Genomic DNA, 20507 nt, shown 5'->3' on the forward strand with positions numbered 1-20507 from the left:
GCTGTAATGGCCTTCAGCAAATCACTTATCCTCTCTGAGGTATCTTTTTTTTTTTTTTTTTTTTTTTTTTTAAGTTCATAGTGTGGGCAAGGAGATTGAGATAGCAGGTGAAAGCTCTTACTTTAATTCCTGGCACAGAGTAGGGACTCAGGTCATTTCTTTCCCTTCTGACTCCCTGGCACTAAGGAGGTTGGAGATTTCCTAATCTGTAAGTAAATACACATCTGTCTAAGACTGATTAAACAGATTTCCCGAGGATAGATAGGGAAGGAGGTTAAAGTCAGATTTTTTTCTGGAGAAAAATATTGTTCCATTTAGTATAGGCTTGCTTTAAAATATGGGGTTTTAATGGAGCGCTTGTATTTTGGTTTCCGAGCTCAGACTCTTAGGATGGGTCATCAAAATGGCTTAAAAAGGGACTGTAGGGTGTAAAAGGGTACATAAATTATTGTAAGTGCTATATATTGCATTCTTTATGTATGCTGAGGATTAAAACGTAAATTGTCCTAAATAATAAAAGGAATTTAAAAACTTTATTTTAAAGATTTCTTTCCAACTGTCCCCCATAAAGGGAATTTATTAACTCATATTTAGGAAAGACTTGATTCTGCAACTCCGCATTTGCCTCTCAGGATGTCATATTTCTAATTCTTCCAGTAGGGTTCCCACTGACTTCCTCCTTTACCTATAGCTCGGGGCTTTCCTCTCAAGGTCACAAAATGACGATTGTACTTAAATACCTCATTCTCTTATACCATCAAGGGGAAGAGGCAGGAGACACAGCAAGTACCTCTTTCTCAGGGGGTCTCACAGCATATCTTCTGATACTCACTGGGCTCTAGTTGGTTTATGTGCTTGTCCCTGATCCACTAACTGGAGGGTGGGATGCCCCAATTGGCTGAGGCCTCTCAAAGCCTGTTCCTGGAGCAGGGATGGAATTAATCTTAACTAGACCACATGGCTAAGAATGGGAACTGAATGGTTTCCCATAGGACATTTTGGATTCTTGTTCCAGGAGGAAGGAAAGTTGCTAAGCAGCAAACCACAGTGATTAATTCAGATTTTTGAGCTGTCAACTAATAAAAGCCTTTTGTTATGGGTGTAGGGATCATCCCTGTATCATGTGGACTGGAGGCTGTAGGAGAATTCCAGTTTTGGTGTTCCATGCTGAGGCTATTCTGACAAAGGACAACAATATTCGTGTAATTGGAGGTAGGTATGGCGTCCCCGACAGTGGCAGGGTTGGGCGTGGCCCCGGTAACCTCTTCTTACAGAAGTTGATATCACATGTAAATAGGAAAAGGGCCTTGGTCATGAGAAAAATCTCATGATTTTTTTATACCTAAGAATTATTTGGAATTTCTTAAATTTGCTGCATCTTAAATTGCTTTCCTTCTTTGAATTCATTCTTCAGAATTATGTGTACATGTGTTGTTATTTTTTGTGATAAAAGACACAAAACAAAATGTACCTTTTTAACTGAGAGTGTACACTTCAGTAGCATTTATACAGTCACAGTGTTGTACAACCTGCACTACTGCGTAGTTCCAGAATGTTTTCATTATCCTAAACTGTGTATCCATTAAGCAGTCACACCCTATGACCCCTTATTCCAGCTCCTAGTAATTGCTCATCTTTCTGTTTCTATCGATTTGCCCATTCTGGATATTTCATACAAATGCAGTCATAGAATATGTAGTCTTTTGTGTCTGGCTTTTTTCATTTAGCATGTTTTCATAATGTTTTCAATTTCTAGCATAATTTATCCATGTTGTAGCATGTATCAATACTTCGTTCCTTTTCGAAGAGTGCCATATTTTGTTTATCCATTCATCATTTGAAACAACAAAATTGGTAGTTGTTTCCATCTTTTGGCTCCTGTGAGTAGTGCTGCTCTGAAAATTGACATTCAAGCTTTTGTTTGAACACCTATTTTCAGTTCTTTGTTTGAACACCTCTTTCAGTTCTTCAGTTCTTTCAGTTCTATTTTCAGGTCTATGCCTGGGAATGGAATTGCTGGGTCTTATGGTAATTCTATGTTTAACTTATTAAAGAACTGCCAAAGGATATTCCATAGTGACTGCACCATTCTGCATTCCCACCAACAATATAGGAAAGTTCCATTTTCTTCACATCCTCACTGACATTTGTTATTTTCTGTTCTTTAGATTATAGCTGTACCTAGTTGGTGTGAAGTGATATTGTGGTTTTGATGTTCTTTTCCCTAATGACTAATGACATTGAACATCTTTTCATGTGCTGCATGGCTGTTTGTAGGTCTTCTTTCTTCTTTAGAGAACTATTTATTCAAAGTTTGAATGGAGGTTTGAACTCATAATCCTGAGAGCAAGACCTGAGCTGAGATCAAGAGTTGGACACTTAACTGACTGAGCCACCCAGGCACCCCATCTTTGCCTATTTTTGAATCGGATGGTTTGACTTTTTTTTTTTTAAATTTTTTTTGACTTATTGTTGTTGAGTTAAAAGAGTTCTTTATACATTTTAGATACTAGACCTTATGAGATATATGATTTCCAGATTCTTTTTCCTATTCTCGATTTGTCTCTTCACTCTCTTGATAGTGTTCTCTTATGAACAAAAGTTTTTCATTTTGATGTTGTGCAGTTTATTTTTTTATTTTGTTGCAGATGCTTTGGGTGTCATATCTAAGGAACCATTGCCTAACCCAAGGTCATAATCCCTGTGCTTTCTTCTAAGAGTTTCAAACTTTCTTCAAAGTTTCAAACTTTTTTTTTTTAAGATTTGTTTTTATTTATTTATGAGAGAGAGAGAGAGAGAGAGAGACAGAGACAGAGACACAGGCAGAGGCAGAAGCAGGCTCCGTGCTGGGAGCCCGACACGGAACTCGATCCTGGGACTCCAGGATTGCGCCCTGGGCCAAAGGCAGGCGCGAAACCGCTGAGCCACCTAGGGATCCCATCAAAGGTTAAACTTATGTTTAGAGCTAAATGGTCTTTGATCCATTTTGGGTTAATATTTTTACGTGGTGTGAGATAAGGGTCAATCTTCATTCTTTTGCATGTCAGTATCCAGTTGTCCCAGTGTGATTAGTTGAAGAGACTATTCTTTCCCCATTGAATAGTCTTGGCACTGTCATTGAAAGTCAGTTGACAATGGATGTATGGGTTTATTTCTAGACTCTTAATATTTTGTTTATCTTTTTGTTTAACTTCATACCAGTGCCACTTTGATTACTATGTCTTTGTACAAAGCTTTAAAATTGGGTTGTGTGAGTCCTTTAGCTTTTTTCTCCTTTTTCAAAAATTTCTTTTGGCTATTCAGGAACTATTGTAATTCCAAATTAATTTTAGGATCAGTTTTTCCGTTTGAGCATAAAGGCTGTTTGGATTATGATGGGTAGCATATTGCCATCTTAGTGTTAAGCCTTCCAAGCCATAAACATGGGAAGTCTTGTCATTTATTTAGGTCATCTTTAATTTTTTTATCAATGTTTCATAGTTCTAACTGTATGAGTTTTAGAGTTTTTGGTTAACTTTATTCCTAAACATTTTATTCTCTTTGGTGCTATCATAAATGGAATTATTTTCTTAATTTCATTTTTGGGTTGTTTATTGCCAGTGTGCAGAAATAAAACCAACTTGTATATTGATCTTGGATCCTGAAACCTTGCTGAATTCAAATATTAGCTCTAATAGTTTGTGTGTATGTGTGTATTCTTTAGCATTGTCTGTATATAAGATCATGTCATCTGCACATAGAGATTTTACTTCTTCCTTTCTAACCTGGATGCCTTTTATTTCTTTTTCTTGCCTAATTGCTTTGGCAGGAACTTCTAGTACAGTGTTGAATAAAAGTGGTAAAAATGGGCATCTTTCTCTTGCTTGTTTCTGTTCTTAGGGGAAAGCTTTCAATCTTTCACTGTTAAGTATGTTATTAGCTGTAAGTTTTTCATGAATGCCTTTTATCATGTTGAGGAAGTTTCCTTCTATTCCTTTGTTTACTGTTTTTATCATGCCAGGGTGTTGGATTCTGTTAAATGCTTTATCTGCATTAATTGAAAAATTTTTTTTCTTCATTCTATTAATGTGGTATGTTATGTTGATTGACCTTTGTATATTGAACCATGCTTGCATTCCTGAGATAAATCCCACTTGGTCATGATAATCTAACCCTTTTAATATGCGGTTTGATTTGGTTTGCTGGTATTTTATTGAGGGTATTTGTATCTATATTCATGAGGGGTTTTGATCTGTGGTTTTCTTGTAATGTCTTTATCTGGATTTGGTATTAGAGTAATGCTGGCCTCATATAATGAGTTCCCTCCTCTTCTTTGGAAGAGTTTAAGAAGGATTGGTGTTAGTTCTTTAAATGTTTGAAGAATTCACCAGTGAATCCATGTAGTTGGAGCTTTTTATTGGGAGGTTTGGGATTACTGATATAATCTCTACTTGTTATATGTCTATTCATATTTTGTATTTTGACTCAGATTTGGTAAATTTGTATGTTTTTAGTTTTTGTTCATTTAGTTTATCCAATTTGCTGGCATACATTTATTCTTAGTATTCTTTGTTTTTCATAGTATTCTTATGTAATCCTTCTTATTTCTGTAAGGTCAGCAGTAATGTTCCTATTTCACTTCTGATTTTAGTAATTTGAATCTTTTCTCTTTTTTTCTTAGTCTAACTAAAGGTTTGTCAATTTTGATCATTTTAAAGAACCACCTGTTAATTTTGCTTATTTTCTCTATTGTTTTTTAGTCTCAATTTCATTTATCTCCACTCTTCTTTTTGATATTCAGCAGTGCTCTGAATTCTAGGGTTGGCCTGTAGCTATCTTCAGAGGTTATAGTACCATGGATCAGAACTGCTGTGTGATATAGTAGAAAGAGTCTATATGTGGGTTCTATACATTGGTTCAAATCCCAGCTTTGGCATTTACTAGCTTTGAGTCTGGGGCAAATCACTTAAACTCTCTCAACTGTTTTAGTGAGGTGGAGATAAAAGCTACCTTGTAGGCATTGTACGAGTTAATGAGATCATTTAATATTTGGTAAATAGTGGGTACTCCGAATTTGTGCTACTTACTCTACTTGTTGAATAGGATCTGTTCTAGTTCTACTTTGAAATGACTTTAAGATCTGTTCTTGCTCCATAATAAGCCAGGAGTTCAGAGGACAATGAACACCTGCTTCTGGGATTTGAATCCTCTCTCCCCAAGGGTCTTGTTCTAATCCCTTCAGCAAGTTGCTAGGTTACCACTTAAAGGGATGTGGTTCACTCAAGTTCTCTGAATTTGGAGGAACTGAAGATTGCTAACATTTGCAAAGAAACTCCCTTTCAATACAATCGAAGTCAAAACATCAAAGGTAGGTAAAAACAATAGAAGTAAATAATCTCCCCCAAAACAGATTTCTTTTGGTCTGCTTGTCACATAAGTGAATCTCTGTATTTGTGGCGGTAAGCAGACCCTTCTTTTTTAGAGTACTGAACATTTATTGGAAATTAGTATCTATCCGTGTTGTTAACCTATTGTTCAAGCAGTCCCTGTGTTTTAGAACTTACATGTCTTTTTTTTTTTTTACCCTTTACACATTCTTGTGATTGAAGAAAAAGCCACTGAACTTTTTTCTCAAACTTTTTTTTTTCAATTTTCTGTATCTTTCCAATTCTTTGAGGTTTCATAATTTTCTAAACCTTCCTTTATGAAAGGAACAATTTTTAAAAAAGATTTATTGATTTTAGAGAGCATAAACAAGGGGAGGGGCAGAGGGAGAGGGAAAGAGAGTCTCCAGCAAACTCCCCACTGGGCAGACAGGCTGACATGGGGCTCTATCTCAGGACCTTGAGATCATGACCTGAGTTGGAGTCGGATGCTTCACCAACTGAGCAAAACCAAGCACCCCTGAAAAGAGCAATTTGAGTGTTTCTAGTTGCTATCTCAGATTTCTGAATTGTTAAATATTCTAGGTCTTTTCCTTTTCTTTTTTTCTCTCTTCTCTTAATAGCTGACATAGATCTGCTCAGATCATAATCCTGTGTTTAAATCCCCTTGAGAAGTGTTTCTGGGGCATTAGTTATCTTCTGCTGATCTTCGAGTGTTAGATGCCAGTATTGTTTTTCTGTGATCTGTTAAATGTTTCATTGAATTTACTGTTAATATTTTTGGTACAGTATGATTTCATATGGTTTATTTGTGAAATATTCCAGAAATACATTCTATCCCTACTATTTCCATGTTTTTTTCAAAATTGCATAAACTTTGAACATGTAAATGGGATTGCATTTTAGAGATGAGAGATATTTTCAGTTTAAGATAATCTGTTCCTAGAAAGAAACATCATTTTATAATTTGCTTCTGAATTTGTCAGCTTCATAAGTTTACATTTGCTAGACTAGCACTGTCCAATAGAAATACGATGCAAGGTAGATATGTAAGTTTTCCAGTGGCCTTTAAAAAAAAAAGGTAATTAGAAATAGGTGAAATTGATTTTATAATATATTTTATTTAAACCAAAATATTAGTTCTACATTTACTCGATATAGAAAAATTCATTAAGATATTTGATATCTAGGGGCACCTGGGTGGCTCATTTGTTAAAGCATCTGTCTTTGGCTCAGGTCATGATACCAGGGTCCTGGGATTGAGCCCCGCGTGGGGCTCCCTGCTCAGTGGGGAGCCTGTTTCTCCCTCCCTCTGTCCTCTGCTCCTCGTTCTTGCTCTCTCCCAAATAAGTAAATAATCTGTATGTATTTTACACTGTAAACATAAAATCTCAGTATGGTTCAAAATTTTCATCAGAAATTTTTAATCTGTATTTAGATTTTATAACCATTATAGTTGAAAAAGTAAATTCATATATTCAGTTTGTTCCAGACAAGTTTTCCAATAACTGATTTCAGTATTGGTTTTCAAATTTAAATTTAAATTCATAAAATTAAATAAAATTAAAAATTCAGTTTTTGGTTACACTAGTTACATTTCTCCTCCTCCTCCTCCTCCTCCTTCTTCTTCTTTTATAGAAAGAGAAGGAGGGAGGAGGGGACAGAGGGAAAATCTCAGGCAGGCTCCATGCCCATGGCAGAGCCCCATATGGGGCTGATCTGATGACCTTGAGACCATGACCTGAGCCAAAACCAGGAATCGAACACTTAACCAACTGAGCCCCCTAGGCATCCCCACACTAGTTGCATTTCAGGTGCTCAGTAATTTTACATGACTAGTGACTGCCATATTCAGCAGTGGGGGTATAGACCTCATTTTCTGACAATGAGGCAAAGCTACACTATATTGCCATTGAAAGGGTTAGTCTTATGTTCTAAAAATTAAAAAAAAAATGTCAGTTTTATCTTCATTCTAGTTTCCCAGGCTATTTTTGACCAAACCTCTTAGGGCATGTCATCACTCCCTAGGTGCTTCTGTGCTGACAGATTATTGGTTCCTTGTTCTAATTCACTCTACTGCTGAAGGTCCTAGCACTTTAGTTTGCCTCCTGATGCACACATGAGCGGTTGGAGAAGAGGAAATTCTGTAGTCTCATGATAGAATTGACACAGGGCATGTTCAGAGGCTCATATAGCAGATGTTTAGCAGTTTGCTAGTAGGACCAATACCATGCTCTACTTCTTGTTTTTATATGGAAGGAAATACGGATAAGGTGCTTATTTCTTGGGCAGTTGGATCAGTTCAGTTTATAGTTGCAAGCCTCCATTTGACTCTTGCCATGGGAGCAGAGCCCAGGGTTGCCCAGTCTTTGAAGTGGAGCCCAGAAATCTAGATTTTTTTTTTTGTATGAATTCTTTCAATTTTAAAAGATGAGCAACTAATTCAGTTTTATGTTTAAAACACCACAAAGAATGAACAGACTGTATTTGCAGGCTGGATTTGGCCTGTGGGTCATCAATTTATAACTGGTAATCAGCATCATTTGACATAGGGCTGTTGGACACAGAACATGAATGTGAGTTAAAATCCCCAGAAATCACACTTGCTTTATGTCATTCCACCCTGTCTTTCTAGCACTCCCTTTTTGGAACATGTGCATTGTATCAGAGTTGGGTGTAGTTAGTTGGTATGGATTAGAAGTAGTTGGTCACTATGTACTACTCACATACTGTGAGAATCAAGTCACTGAGTGCAGTGATAATGGCATGTTTCTTCTATGTTAGGAAAAGTAGGAGCAAGAGTTTTAATAGCATTTTTTATTTTTATTTTTAAATTTGTTATGTAAAATGTGTAATTTATGTATGGTAGCTATTTTACTACATAATTTACTTTTTTACTATTAAAAAGATTTTTTTTTTACCATGTAACAACAAATGTTCTAAAAGTCTTATGTGTATTAAATGATTTAGTGCTACCCCATGAGTTGAGTACTTTTATTATCAACCCCATTTGACATGTGGGGAATTGACCATAGAGAAATAATTTATTCACGATTACAGGCAGGAAGTGGTAGAGCCAGGATGTGAACCCTTGGTAGTTCCACTCCAGAGATCTACTCTTTCTCTTATCATTTCCCCTTCCTCCCCAGTCCCCAGATAGTCATTCTGTTTTTCTGTATGCCTTAGTGACTACCTTCCCCATGGCTTGGACACTGAGAGGTGAGCATTGCAGAACAGGCATGGAATCAGGCACACTTCTGGTCTCCAGCGTGGATGATTCTTTGACATGTACAGAAATGGAGATGTCAGTGATCACAGTTATCATAATGAAGAGCCCTGATTTTCTTTCACTTTCTAAACATTGAATCTAAAAAAATTAAAAACCTTTTGACAAGCTATAATAATAGCTTCATTGAATGAATGTAATACTCTTTCCTTGTGCTCACCAATTATTAATGTTTTGTCATGTTTCTTTTCTCTCTGAACCATTTGAGAATTAGTTCAAATACTTTATACCTTAATGCTTTATTCAGCAGTGTGTCACCTAAGCACAAGGGCATCATCTGTATAACCATAGTACTGAGGTGACACTCAGGAAATCTGACATTGGTAAAATATTCTATGTGGTATACAGTGCTTATGCACATTTCCCTAGTTGTTCTAGTTTTGACTTTTATATGTGTTACTATTTTTCTAAAATCTAGGACCAGATCAAAGATTGTATTTAGTTTTCGTATTTCTCTTCAAATCTTCCACACTTTGTGAGTGTGTGTATGTGTGTGTGTGTATCTCTTACAGCATTGACATTTTTTAGAGATTTTCAGACAAGTTGCTCTGCAGATGTCCTTAAGTTTGGGCTTGTCTGATTGTTTCCACGTGTTTAGATTCAGGTTTAAAAATTTTGTAGCGCTATCCCTTAGTGCAGTTGTGTCCTCATTGTACCACATTAGGAAGGATGTGATGTCATTGTGTTGCATTATTGGTGATGGCAGATTTTGTCATTTGGTTGAGATAGTGTTCACCAGATTGCTTCATTGGAGGAGTGCTTTTCTCCTTTGTTACAAGCTTTCTCTGGAGTGATGTTTTGAGATACATGAATATCCTCACCCATTGGTATCCATTGATTTTAGTCTGAACTACTTTCTCTTATGATTTTTGTAAAATACTGATTTTATGTTTCTTTCCTTTTACATTTATTAGCTGGATTTGCTGTAAAGAAGAGCTTTTTCCTTTATAGGAGGCAGAAATATGGTCCCCATAAATTTATCTACCTCCTCCTCATCCCCAGAACCTGTGAAAATGTTATCTGACATGGCAATGGAAAATTGAGTTTGTAGGTGGGATTAAGGTTGCTAATCAGCTGGCCTTAATCATGAGGGTTCTTCAAAGTAGGAGGAGGCAGAAAGAGTCAGGTCGATGCTATGTGAGAAAGACTAGACCTGCCATTGCTGGTTTTGAAAATAGACCAAGAAGGCTATAAGCCATGGAATGGGGGCAGCCTCCAGAAGCTGAGAAAGGAAAAAAATGGACCCTGTCCAGGGCCTATAGAAAGGAATGCAGCCCTCCTCTTTCCTTGATGACACTTGTGTCAGACTCCTGACCTACAGAACTATCAGACAATGGATTTGTGTTGGTTAAGCCACCGAATATATTTTAGTTTATTTTAGCAGTGATAGAAAACCAGTATACCTTTTACCTTCTTATCAGTGTGAACTCATGGATTCTTTTTTTTTAGTAAGTGAATCATAGTTTTTCTCTGTCATATTCATTTTTATGTTGAAGTTCTCTTAAATTTGGCCATTGAGACCCCTGTGACATATTTCCAATCAGTTTTGGAGCACTTTTCTCTTTTTTGGTGTTAACGAGATGGTCCAGGCCTTTCCTGTGCTCTCCCTCTACAACTTGGGAGTCAGAAGACAAACTCTTAAGCAGTGCACTGTACTGTTTCTTAAATTATACTGTGCACTACAATGAACACATAGGGCTCTGAAGTCTTTTTCTTACAACAGTATTGCAAAGGCAACATAATAGTAATTGATCATTGGGGAAACCCTGTAACTGGGCTTTCAGTGTTTGCCACAAGAATGAGAAGTATGGGGTGTCTGGCCTTTTCATTCCAGTCTTCCATTGTGTCTGCTTTGCATGAGGTTCCTGCCAGGGCTGGACAAGTAGCAGCAGGGATTTATGGATATTTTCATATGAATTCATAAAAAGGTATGCTTATCTTCGTAGAGGCTGAATTTTGTTCTAAGGCCTGTCCATCATTTCCTTATTCTTCTCATTCAGAAAGTGTTCAATATGCAGCCCTTTAAAAAATTTGTTCTGCAGATGGGGCACCTGGCTGGCTCAGTTGGTGGAGTATGTGACTCTTGATCTCAGGGTTATGAGTTTGAGCCCCACATTGGGCAAAGAGATTACTTAATTTAAAAAAATTAAAAAATAATTGTTCTGTGGAATTCTTGACTAATTTTTTCAAACAATTTGTAGTGATATATACATTAGTAGTATTATGTAGTGATATAAAAGAGATTACATTTAATGGGCTAGAGTAAATGTTAGTCTTTGGGGATATATAGAAATATCACATGACAGACTTTTGTCTTAGGGGTCACTATGCTTTCAGGGCCTGACCCGAAATGTCACTGAGTGAAGGGACTGTGCTGACCTAGAGCCTGTGAGCCCACCCCAAAGGGAGCACTTGTGCTTCTCCCATTGACTCTTGCCCTGGCAGAGAGAGCAAGCCCAGGGTTGCCAGGGTTTTCAAGAGAGGCCCAGAAATCTAGGTTTTTATATGAATTCCTCCAATTTCAAAAGGTTGTTAATTCAATTTTATTTTTAAATCACAATGAGAAATTAACAAACTATGTCTGCAGATTGGTGTTGTCCCTGGATCATCAGTTTATAACCTCTGGTCTAAGATACACTGGTAACCAGCATCATTGCACACAGAGGGCTATCTAGAGCAGGGATTCTTAACCTTTTTCTGCAGTGTACCAAATGTGCAGTGGCAGGGTGGGGAAGCCTATGGGTCTGTTCTCAGAATAATGTGTTTTAAGTGTATAAAAAATATAGAGAGGGTTAAAAACAAAATCAATTGTATTGAAATACAATTATTAAAATATTTCTTAAAAACTAAATGGGTGACATGTATGCATTTTTATTAGTGCATTAAATAACATGATCTAGTGGAAGGTCTGTTAACTAACAATAACTTTTAAATGCTGTGAGAAGTGATATTTTGAGATAGCTGTAACAACTGTAAAATAATATTAAAATACCTGGTATCTATGGGTGTTAGGGTCACAGGAATTGCTAGCACTGCTCTGCTTTGTGTCTACATTCATAATTGAAGGTAATGTTCAATTTCAACTAGTAGTGAAAACAAAGATATCCTTTTGTCCCTCATCCAGATTTAATAACCCTCAGTGAATCTCACATTAAGAACCCTTGGTCCAAAATAATCTGCAGCCTGCCTATAGTAGCATAAGGGTAGCAGTATATGTTCTTGAGTATAATTAAGCAAGCCACCATCTTACAGTTTATTTTTGTCTCTACAGTTAACTTTCTGGTTACTGAATTTGATTCTGTGTTTTTCTTTAGAACGTTATCATTTGTCTTACAAAATTGTGCGAACAGATAGTCGCCTGGTACGCAGCATTCTGACAGCCCATGGATTTCATGAAGTAAGCTCATTTTTACTGTCTCACCTGATCTGCTCTAAAGCTGAAAATCCTAGCCACCTACCTGACTACCAGTTAACAGGGCAGCTCTAGAAGGTACATGGGATCTATGATAATGTAGAGCTTTCATTGAATTTCTGAGTGACTTTATCAGTTTCTCCTTAAAATACATGGAAAACATTTTTACAAGATCCCTCTCCCTCTCCCCCTTTCTCACTCTCTCTCCTCTCTCTTTCTCTTTTAAACAAAAAAAAAAACCCCAAACATTTTTCTTGCTATGATTTGAAGATTGTGGTAGAGACAGAGTTGCCCATAAAGAATTGTCTTCTTTGATTGCAAGCAACAGAAACAGATTCTACCTAACTTAAACCAAAAAGGATTTGTGGGTCAATTACACATAGAGTAGGTAGCAGAATCAAAGAAGAGCTGAAAAGGCAGGCCTTTGGAAGGAGAGAGCCTGGGACAGTTCTGGGGATCTGGGAACAGGAATCAGGACTGTCTCTTCAAGGTACTGCTATAGAAATGACTTAACTCTGTTCATTGATTCATTGTCCTTGTGCTATTCTTCACTGAAGAATCATATTCTGGGGATAGTGTGACTGGTCCAGCTTGGGTTAGGATCTACTCCTTGCCTGGGACCAGGGGGTGGGGTGAGGAATGTTATTGACAGTCTTTTAAAACCAAGTAGTATGGGCACCCCGGGTGGCTCAGCAGTTTAGCGCCGCCTTCAGCACAGGGTGTGATCCTGGAGACCCAGGATTGAGTCCCACATCGGGCTTCCTGCATGGAGCCTGCTTCTCCCTCTGCCTGTGTCTCTGCCTCTCTCTCTCTCTCTCATGAATAAATAAATAAAATCTTAAAATAAAATCTTAAATAAAATAAATAAATAAAATCTTAAATAAAATCTGTTTTAAAAAAAAAACAAGTAGTATGTTATTCCCAAAGAAAATTGAGGAAATTGTGATATTGATATCAAAGGGACAAGAAAAAATGCTAGACAGACTGCACTATAGATATTTTGAAATAATTGATAAAAGTCTGGTTGCTAGCTTTTTATCTTAGGTTGAGGTTTGAAGTAGACATTTTGAGGAAGTTCTGATACTAGTTTATACACTTTCTTGCTTTTTATCTCCAGGGCTTAACATGGTAATGTATCACATTGTAAGCCCCGAGTACCTAGTTATTGGATGAATAGACAGATGAATTCTTATGAATGAGTGATATTCTAAGTCAGTTTGCTACCACAAGGTTTTAGTTCTGATCAGTACTTTATACCCATCATCTGCAGGGTCATATGGACACTTTGAGAAGGGAGTTGTGGGGTTGAGCCCTCTTCTCATACTTTGATATGCAAGAATGTTAAAAGACATCACAGACTTCTATAGAAAGGTTCATTTGTTCTATTTTATGCATCTGGGATTTGCCCAACTGTCCCATTCTTTAAACTTGATCATCTTCATGTTCTTTATCCTCAGCTTTTATTTTACTAGGTAAAATATTTACTATTTACATACTAACTGGGCACTGACTGTGTTCTGTAGGTGAAAAATCTCTATGGCCTTTCTTGCTGTCTCTGTTTCTGGAGAGAGGCTATCTCTGACGCTTTTTTTTTTTTTTTCCTTTTTATCTGCCCTCAGGTTCACCCAAGCAGCACTGACTATAACCTAATGTGGACAGGATCCCACCTGAAGCCCTTCTTACTTCGCACCCTCTCTGAAGCACAAAAGGTTAATCACTTTCCCAGGTAATGCTCCTGCAGCTCCTTTGCTCCATTTAAAGGTGCCTAACATTGGGCAGGTAGAGGTAATTAATGTCCTTAAAAAAAGAAGTCTGTGATATAGGGCAGCAGTCTGTAAATCAAACTGAGATGTCAACATCCATAAGTATATGTTATATGAAGTCTTTCTAAGGACTGTAGACATGGATGGTTCTAAAGGAGACTGTTTCTAGATTGCAAATCCCATAGTTTTTCTTTCCTGAAATTGGGTAGGTTGAGAGCCCCTCATGTGGATAGGTACTCCCTTCTCACCTCCTTTTTCCACAGTTACTGTTTCCCCTTTTAGAATCTTAATTTGATGCATTGTCCTTGGGTACAAACACTTCCAGGGTTCTAAACAAAAGTACATAAAAAATGATGTTGGTTTGAATTCTGGTAATGACAGATGACCAGAAATGACCATCATGATGGCGATTTCCATTTCTTTACTTTTAATGGAATTAAAAGAGGACCTGATCAAATTACCAGCTGATAGACCATTAATTTTAATTTTAATGATCGATCATCTTGTGACTTCTGACACAGAATTAGGAAGGAGTTCAAAGAATTGACTGTCATTGCTATAGAAAACTCTTTCCAGTCACATTGTTAATGGCAGCGTAGAGGCAATACTGCCTAGTGGCTAGAAGCATAGGCTCTGTAAACCATTACCTGGGCCTAGATCCCAGCTTTGCTGAATGACTTTGGTAACTGTTGTGAGAATTTAATCTATCAGGATCTAAGATATTTAGAACAGTGCATGCCTCTCACATAGTAAACTCTGTAGAAGTGTTAGCTATTGTTTTTGTGACCAGAGTTTTTTAGCGTTTTCATCCATGAAAAAGAAAATAGAAATGAAATTGATGCTGAAATCCTACCCTATTTTGGCAGTCATATTCAACCATGGAGAGATAGATGACCATATAGAAATGAGGGAAACAAATCTCATCTAATGAAGAGAAGGAAATTCAATGCAAATTTTTTTATTTGGTCGGTGATTATGTTTTATTTAGAGGACTTACGTCCTTCATAATGTCTTTATGTACTTATGCTAACAAATTTTATTTTTATTTACCTTATTTTCTTATTTTTATATAATGAAATTTCTTTCTTGATTTTTTTCAATTCTGTTGTTTTATATCTTATCATTGTGTGTAAGTACCAGGCCTGTGTCAAATAGTTTCTTCATAATATGGGATAAATTTGTGTTTTGAAAGGTCTTCATAACAAGTTCCAGTTTTATTTGATGTCTCAGCTTCATTCGTAGAGAGTAGTTTAAACCTCATTTTCTTCCTTATTGTGGTATTGATTTGGTATTCTAAATGTGTGACTGGATGATTGAAATGAATCATATGTATCTATTTTAAGTAGACATTTAAGAGTCCTTGAAATAGCCTACACTAGAGTCTGCATTCCAAATTCATGTTAGTAGTATATTATTTATTTTAATAGTTTTAGAAATACTCCTGTAGGTATATTGGAATTCTATCTCAGTTTAGACTCAAACAGTATTAATAAATTCAATCCTATTTTTTCTTGAGTGCTTCTTGAATGTATTATTCTTGCATGTTCAAGCACATAAATAGTTCATTATCTAAATGCATTATGCTTGGTGGCTTCTGCTGCTATTTCTCATGTTTTCATTCTAAAGACTCGAACTCACATGCAAGAGGAATTCAGGCATTTAAAATGTTTTCAATATTGTTGTGAACTCTTTCTTAATATAATTTTTTAACTTTTAAGTAATTTTAGACTTCTAGAAAAGTTGCAAAAATACTAAAGTTATTCTGTATCCTTTATCTCATTCTTCTAACATTAACATCAGTTATAACTGCTGTATAATTATCAAAATGGAGACTCTAACACTGTTGTAATTTTAATCAAAATTTATAACATTTATGGTGTTTTGATGAATTTTCTACTACAAGAGTTGCAATGATAGTCCACTATAAAGTAGTTTATAGCTGAATGATCACAGGAAATTTGAAAATAATGCATATTAATTCACATGCATATTTTGTTGTACAGAAGGTATGCTATGATATAGAAGACCTCCAAGCATTAAATATGTTCTGTGGGTCTCAGCCATTCTTTGTGGGAAATGGCATGAAAGAAGTAATAGCAAGGGTGATTGGGGATAATTCCTGGGTAGGAGAATGAAGGAGGCCTCTGAGGTGCTGGGAATGTTCTATACTCAGTCTGAGTGGTGCTCACACAGGTGGCCAAAATTCATCATACTTTGCATTTATGATTTTTTATACTTCTCTGCATATGTATTACCTGCAGTAAAGAGTGTATTTTAGTAAGTGAAAAATTTACTGATAGAAAACAGTTTTTCTCTTTGATAAAATTTTATTTTATTTTATTTTTCTTTGATAAAATTTTAAAAATGTATAGTGGCTGTTAATCCTGATGTTATTTAGGTTCCTTTGAATATACTTAAAAGGGTAGTGTTAGGGTTTTATTTTAAAATAATATTTATCACTCATTGGTCTATTTGGGGCAATGTAAGTTCTTCATGAAAAATCTGAGATGCCAACGAAAGGATACATGGTTTCTCAAAATCTGTATGGGGGGCATCAAGCAAAAGGATTTGGAGACCACTAGAATTGGGCATCTCTAGGAGAATGCAATCTTTTTCTTGTCCTTTTGTCATTGTTTCTAAGTGATGATAAACATCACTGCAGATACTTTTTAAAAAATATACATTTACAGGGATCCCTGCGTCCCTGGGCGCAGCGGTTTGGCGCCTGCCTTTGGCCCAGGGCGCGATCCTGGAGACCCGGGATCGAATCCCACATCAGGCTCCCGGTGCATGGAGCCTGCTTCTCCCTCTGCCTGTGTCTCTGCCTCTCTCTCTCTCTCTCTGTGACTATCATAAATAAATAAAAAAATTAAAAAAAAATATATACATTTACAGATCCCATTGCAGATTCATGGAATCACCATATCCAGGGAAGGTATATATGTAAAAAGTACCTTCTAGGTGCTTAATTTTTCTGGGTCTGTATATACCTAGAAAGCTATGTATTTAAGAAGCACTGAGGTGATTTTGGAATTTTGGAAATTAGTGTTCTAGGCTAAATCTATATTCCGGTGTGGACCATCTGTACCAAAGTCACCTGGGACACTTGTATAAAATACAGAATCCTAGACTTTATCCCAGAACTTTGCGATTGGAGCCCAGGAACAATAATTTTAAAGAAACTTTCTAGATGAGTCTTATCTAAAATTTAAAGACCTCTGCTCTACACTTATGAGGAGGACAGTGGGCAAGAAAGCAATGTTTGTGATACCTAGACTTGTCAAAGCCACCTTTTGAATTTAAGAAATCACAGTGAAAAATTAGAACCAAAGAACAGATACAGTAAGTTTTTAGTGGTTACAGCAAAATTCTTAGATGGTTTTTAAATAATGGGACAAATCATGACTGGAAACCAGTAGTGGAACTCATGAGTCCAGAGGCTAACTTTTGGACTGTTTGTAGTACTCCAGAATATACTCCCTGATAGGTGGCAGTTATTCTCCAAGGTTTATGACTATTTCCTTGTTTTTCTTTAAAATTTCCTCTCACATATCCATCTCTTAATGATGCAAATTGAGTTTTCAGTGGGATCCTTAAGTTCGTGATCTGGGACTTTAGTAGGCTCATTATTGTCTAAAATTAAGGTCTGTCTTGGATACTATGTAGGAGAAACATATTATCACTAATGATGATGCAAGTTCTGTGTAGTTATATGAGTTATATGAGAAATTGGACAATTATTGTTGTGACATTAGGCCTATAAATATGGATAAGGTAGCCACATCTTTTATTTTCCTGAATGGTCCTATTTTCAAGTATGCTAACCTTTGTTCTGGCCCCGTTTCTCAGAAGGTAACATCCCCTAGATATCTTTATGTAAAAATTCCCAGAATGCTTTGGGTTTGGAACTTGTTAGTGGGGGCACTAGTGTTTTTTCTTTATTTGGGTAATCTAGATTTTTTGGGGTACTATTAAAGAATTATGATTCAGTTAACATACAACACGTAGTGTTCCTAAGATGTTTCATAATGATTTTTAGTAGCTACAGGCTACTCCTGAAGCTAGAATTTATTGATGTATTTGGTTTTTGGACCTTGAAAATTTGAATATATTTATCAAAAGTAAACTTAGAATGCTCTCTTTTTTGTTTGTTTATATTTGAAGTCGGTTTTAAAATATATTTTATAGTCACAAACTCCATGAAAACCCATTTGGCAAAAAGAATCAGATTTAAATTAAGTGTAAGACCTAACTGTAAAAGTCCTAGAAGAAATCATGTGGTACTACTACCTACCTGTTGGAATGACTAAAAACAGAACAGAGAAAGCAGACAACAAACACCAAGTGCTGGTCAGGATGCAGTGCAATGGGAAAGCTGACACTTCAGGAAGCAGTGGGAGATGCACAAGGATTCAGCCACTTTGGATAATAGTCTGGCAGTTGCTTATAAAGTTAAATATATACTTACAAATGTGTTGGTCTTAAAATATGTCCACAAATTCCTTGATACTGCCTTCAAAAACGTGAGCTTAATTTCTCTATCTTTGGGTGTGAGTTGGCCTTTGTGACTTCTAATGAATAGAATGTGGCAGAAGTGACTGTGTGTCACCTCTGAGAGTAGGTCCTTAAAGACGTTGTAGCTTCTTTCTTGTTGCATTTCCAGTTTCAGTCACCTAACCTAGCAGAATGTCATGTAGACACTCAGACAGCATTACAGGAGAATTCACATGGGAAGGAACTGAGGCTTCCTGCCAACACCAGCCCCATGTGAGAGAGCCATTTGTCAAGTGGGTCCTTCAGCCCCAGTGGAGCCTGATGACCACAGCCCTGGTCAACATCTTGATTGTAGCTTCACAAGAGACCACGGGACAGAACTATCCAGCCCTGCTACCCCCACATTCCTGACTCACAGAAACTGTAAGATAGAAAAACTTTATCATTGATTTGAGCTCCTAATATTTTGGCAGTAATTTATTATTTTTTAAAAAGACTTATTTATTGGAGAGAGAGAGAGGGACAGAGAACGTGCAAGAGAGCACAAGCAGGGGGGAGGGGCAGAGGGAGAAGCAGACTACTTTATGACCAGGGAGCCCGATGTGGGATTCGATCCCAGGACCCTGAGATCATGGCCTCAGCCAAAGACAGATGCTTAATCGACTGAGCCACCTGGGTGCCCTTGGCAGTAATCTATAATGCAGCAATAGATAACTAATAGAACTCACTAAACAATCTTATTGAACCTGGCAATCTCATCCCTAGGGAGATGGAAACTTAAATCCACACAAAAACTTAGGCCTTACTGAAGTCTGTACGTAAATGCTTTTAGTGATTTTATTCATAATCTTCAAAAATTGGAAACAGCTTACGTGTCTAACTGGTAAATGGATAAAGAAACTGCAGTCTATACAGCAATGAATTACTCCTGAGCCATAAAAAGGAACAAAATCCTGATGCAGGCAACAACAGGAATGTACATCCGTTGTTGCCAGTCTCAGGGAAAGAAGCCAGTCTCAAAAGGACACATGTATGTGATTCAATGAACTTGACTTTCTGGAAAGGGCTAAATTATAGGGACAGGAAACAGGAATGCCAAGGCCTGGTGGTGATTGGAAGAGTTGACTCCAAAGGGACTCCAGGTAACTTTTTGGAATGTTGGAATTGTTCTGGTCGCAAGTACATAATTGCGAATGTTTGTTCAAACTCCTAGAATGAGACACTAAAAAGGGCAAATCTTCCTGTATGTCAGTTATACCTTAATGAATAAAGCTGACCAAAGAAATCTATTTTATGAAAATGATTACTAAACTTTTGGAGCTGACAAAGTGGTCGATCTGAGATGTAATGCTGTCCTCAGTATGTGTTCCAGCTCTGTGATCTATGAATTCTGTAGTATATGATTACACAGAAAAACCTTGGAGTCAGACTTTACTGAAATGGAAAAACTTTTATGATTTTTAGGTCCTATGAACTAACCCGTAAAGACCGACTATATAAAAACATCATTCGAATGCAGCATACGCATGGATTCAAGGCTTTTCACATCCTCCCTCAGACTTTCCTTCTGCCAGCTGAGTATGCGGAATTCTGTAGTAAGTGCTTGGCTACGAACACCCTGATCCTCTGCAACTGAACTCCAAAGGCTCCCTCCAGACAGTAACTAATTAGAGCTTTTCAAATCCTTAAAAAAGTGTGTTTCTTTAGTAAAACAGCTGGAGATATTAACTTTAAAACTTTTTTTTTTCCTGATTGTGTCCATGTATGTTTATTTGTAGTAAACTTGTCACCATCATTTCTAGAAAGACACATTGGTGTCATACACTGGTGCCCCTGTCTGGTACAAAAAAGTCTCTTCACTGGCAGGAATTAATGCCTATGTAAGGATGTAGATACTTCTGCATTTGAACTATGTATGCTTCCTTTTTGGCTCTGTGGTTTTTTTGTTTTTTGTTTTTGTTTTTGCCATTAAGGACTATTCCTGTCACCTTGATTTCTGGACTTGTGTGACTTACAAGGTGGGACATTTCCTCTTCTTCATAAAGTCTGTTTTAAGTTCTTCTTCTTTGGTGTCCACCTTGCATAGTATAACCCAGAAATTCCATTTTCTCCATGCCTCTTGCGTTCCTGCTGCTCCATTGCTCACTTGAGTGTGGGCGATAAATTTTTGAGAAAGAAAGTGACACACA

General features: G+C 36.9%; 1 protein-coding gene across 33 annotated transcripts in view; it reads left to right on the forward strand.

Annotated features, from left to right (window-relative positions):
• TTLL5 (tubulin tyrosine ligase like 5) overlaps nucleotides 1–20507 on the forward strand; it is a 269627-nt gene that overhangs the window by 6129 nt on the left and 242991 nt on the right. For 32 of the 33 annotated variants that reach the window (XR_013386548.1, XR_013386547.1, XR_013386549.1 and 29 more), the window contains exons 3-6: nucleotides 1106–1212; nucleotides 11964–12046; nucleotides 13681–13787; nucleotides 19783–19913. Coding sequence is in view for 23 of the 33 variants with exons in the window: in XM_077910067.1 (XP_077766193.1) it covers nucleotides 1106–1212; nucleotides 11964–12046; nucleotides 13681–13787; nucleotides 19783–19913 (428 nt within the window). In the remaining 10 variants the exon portion in view is untranslated. Of the gene's footprint in view, nucleotides 1–1105; nucleotides 1213–11963; nucleotides 12140–13680; nucleotides 13788–19782; nucleotides 19914–20507 lie in introns of those variants that run through there. The other variant, XM_077910065.1, reaches the window with a different exon arrangement.

This window comes from Canis aureus, chromosome 9, assembly GCF_053574225.1.
Source record: "Canis aureus isolate CA01 chromosome 9, VMU_Caureus_v.1.0, whole genome shotgun sequence".
NCBI classification, from domain to species: domain Eukaryota; kingdom Metazoa; phylum Chordata; class Mammalia; order Carnivora; family Canidae; genus Canis; species Canis aureus.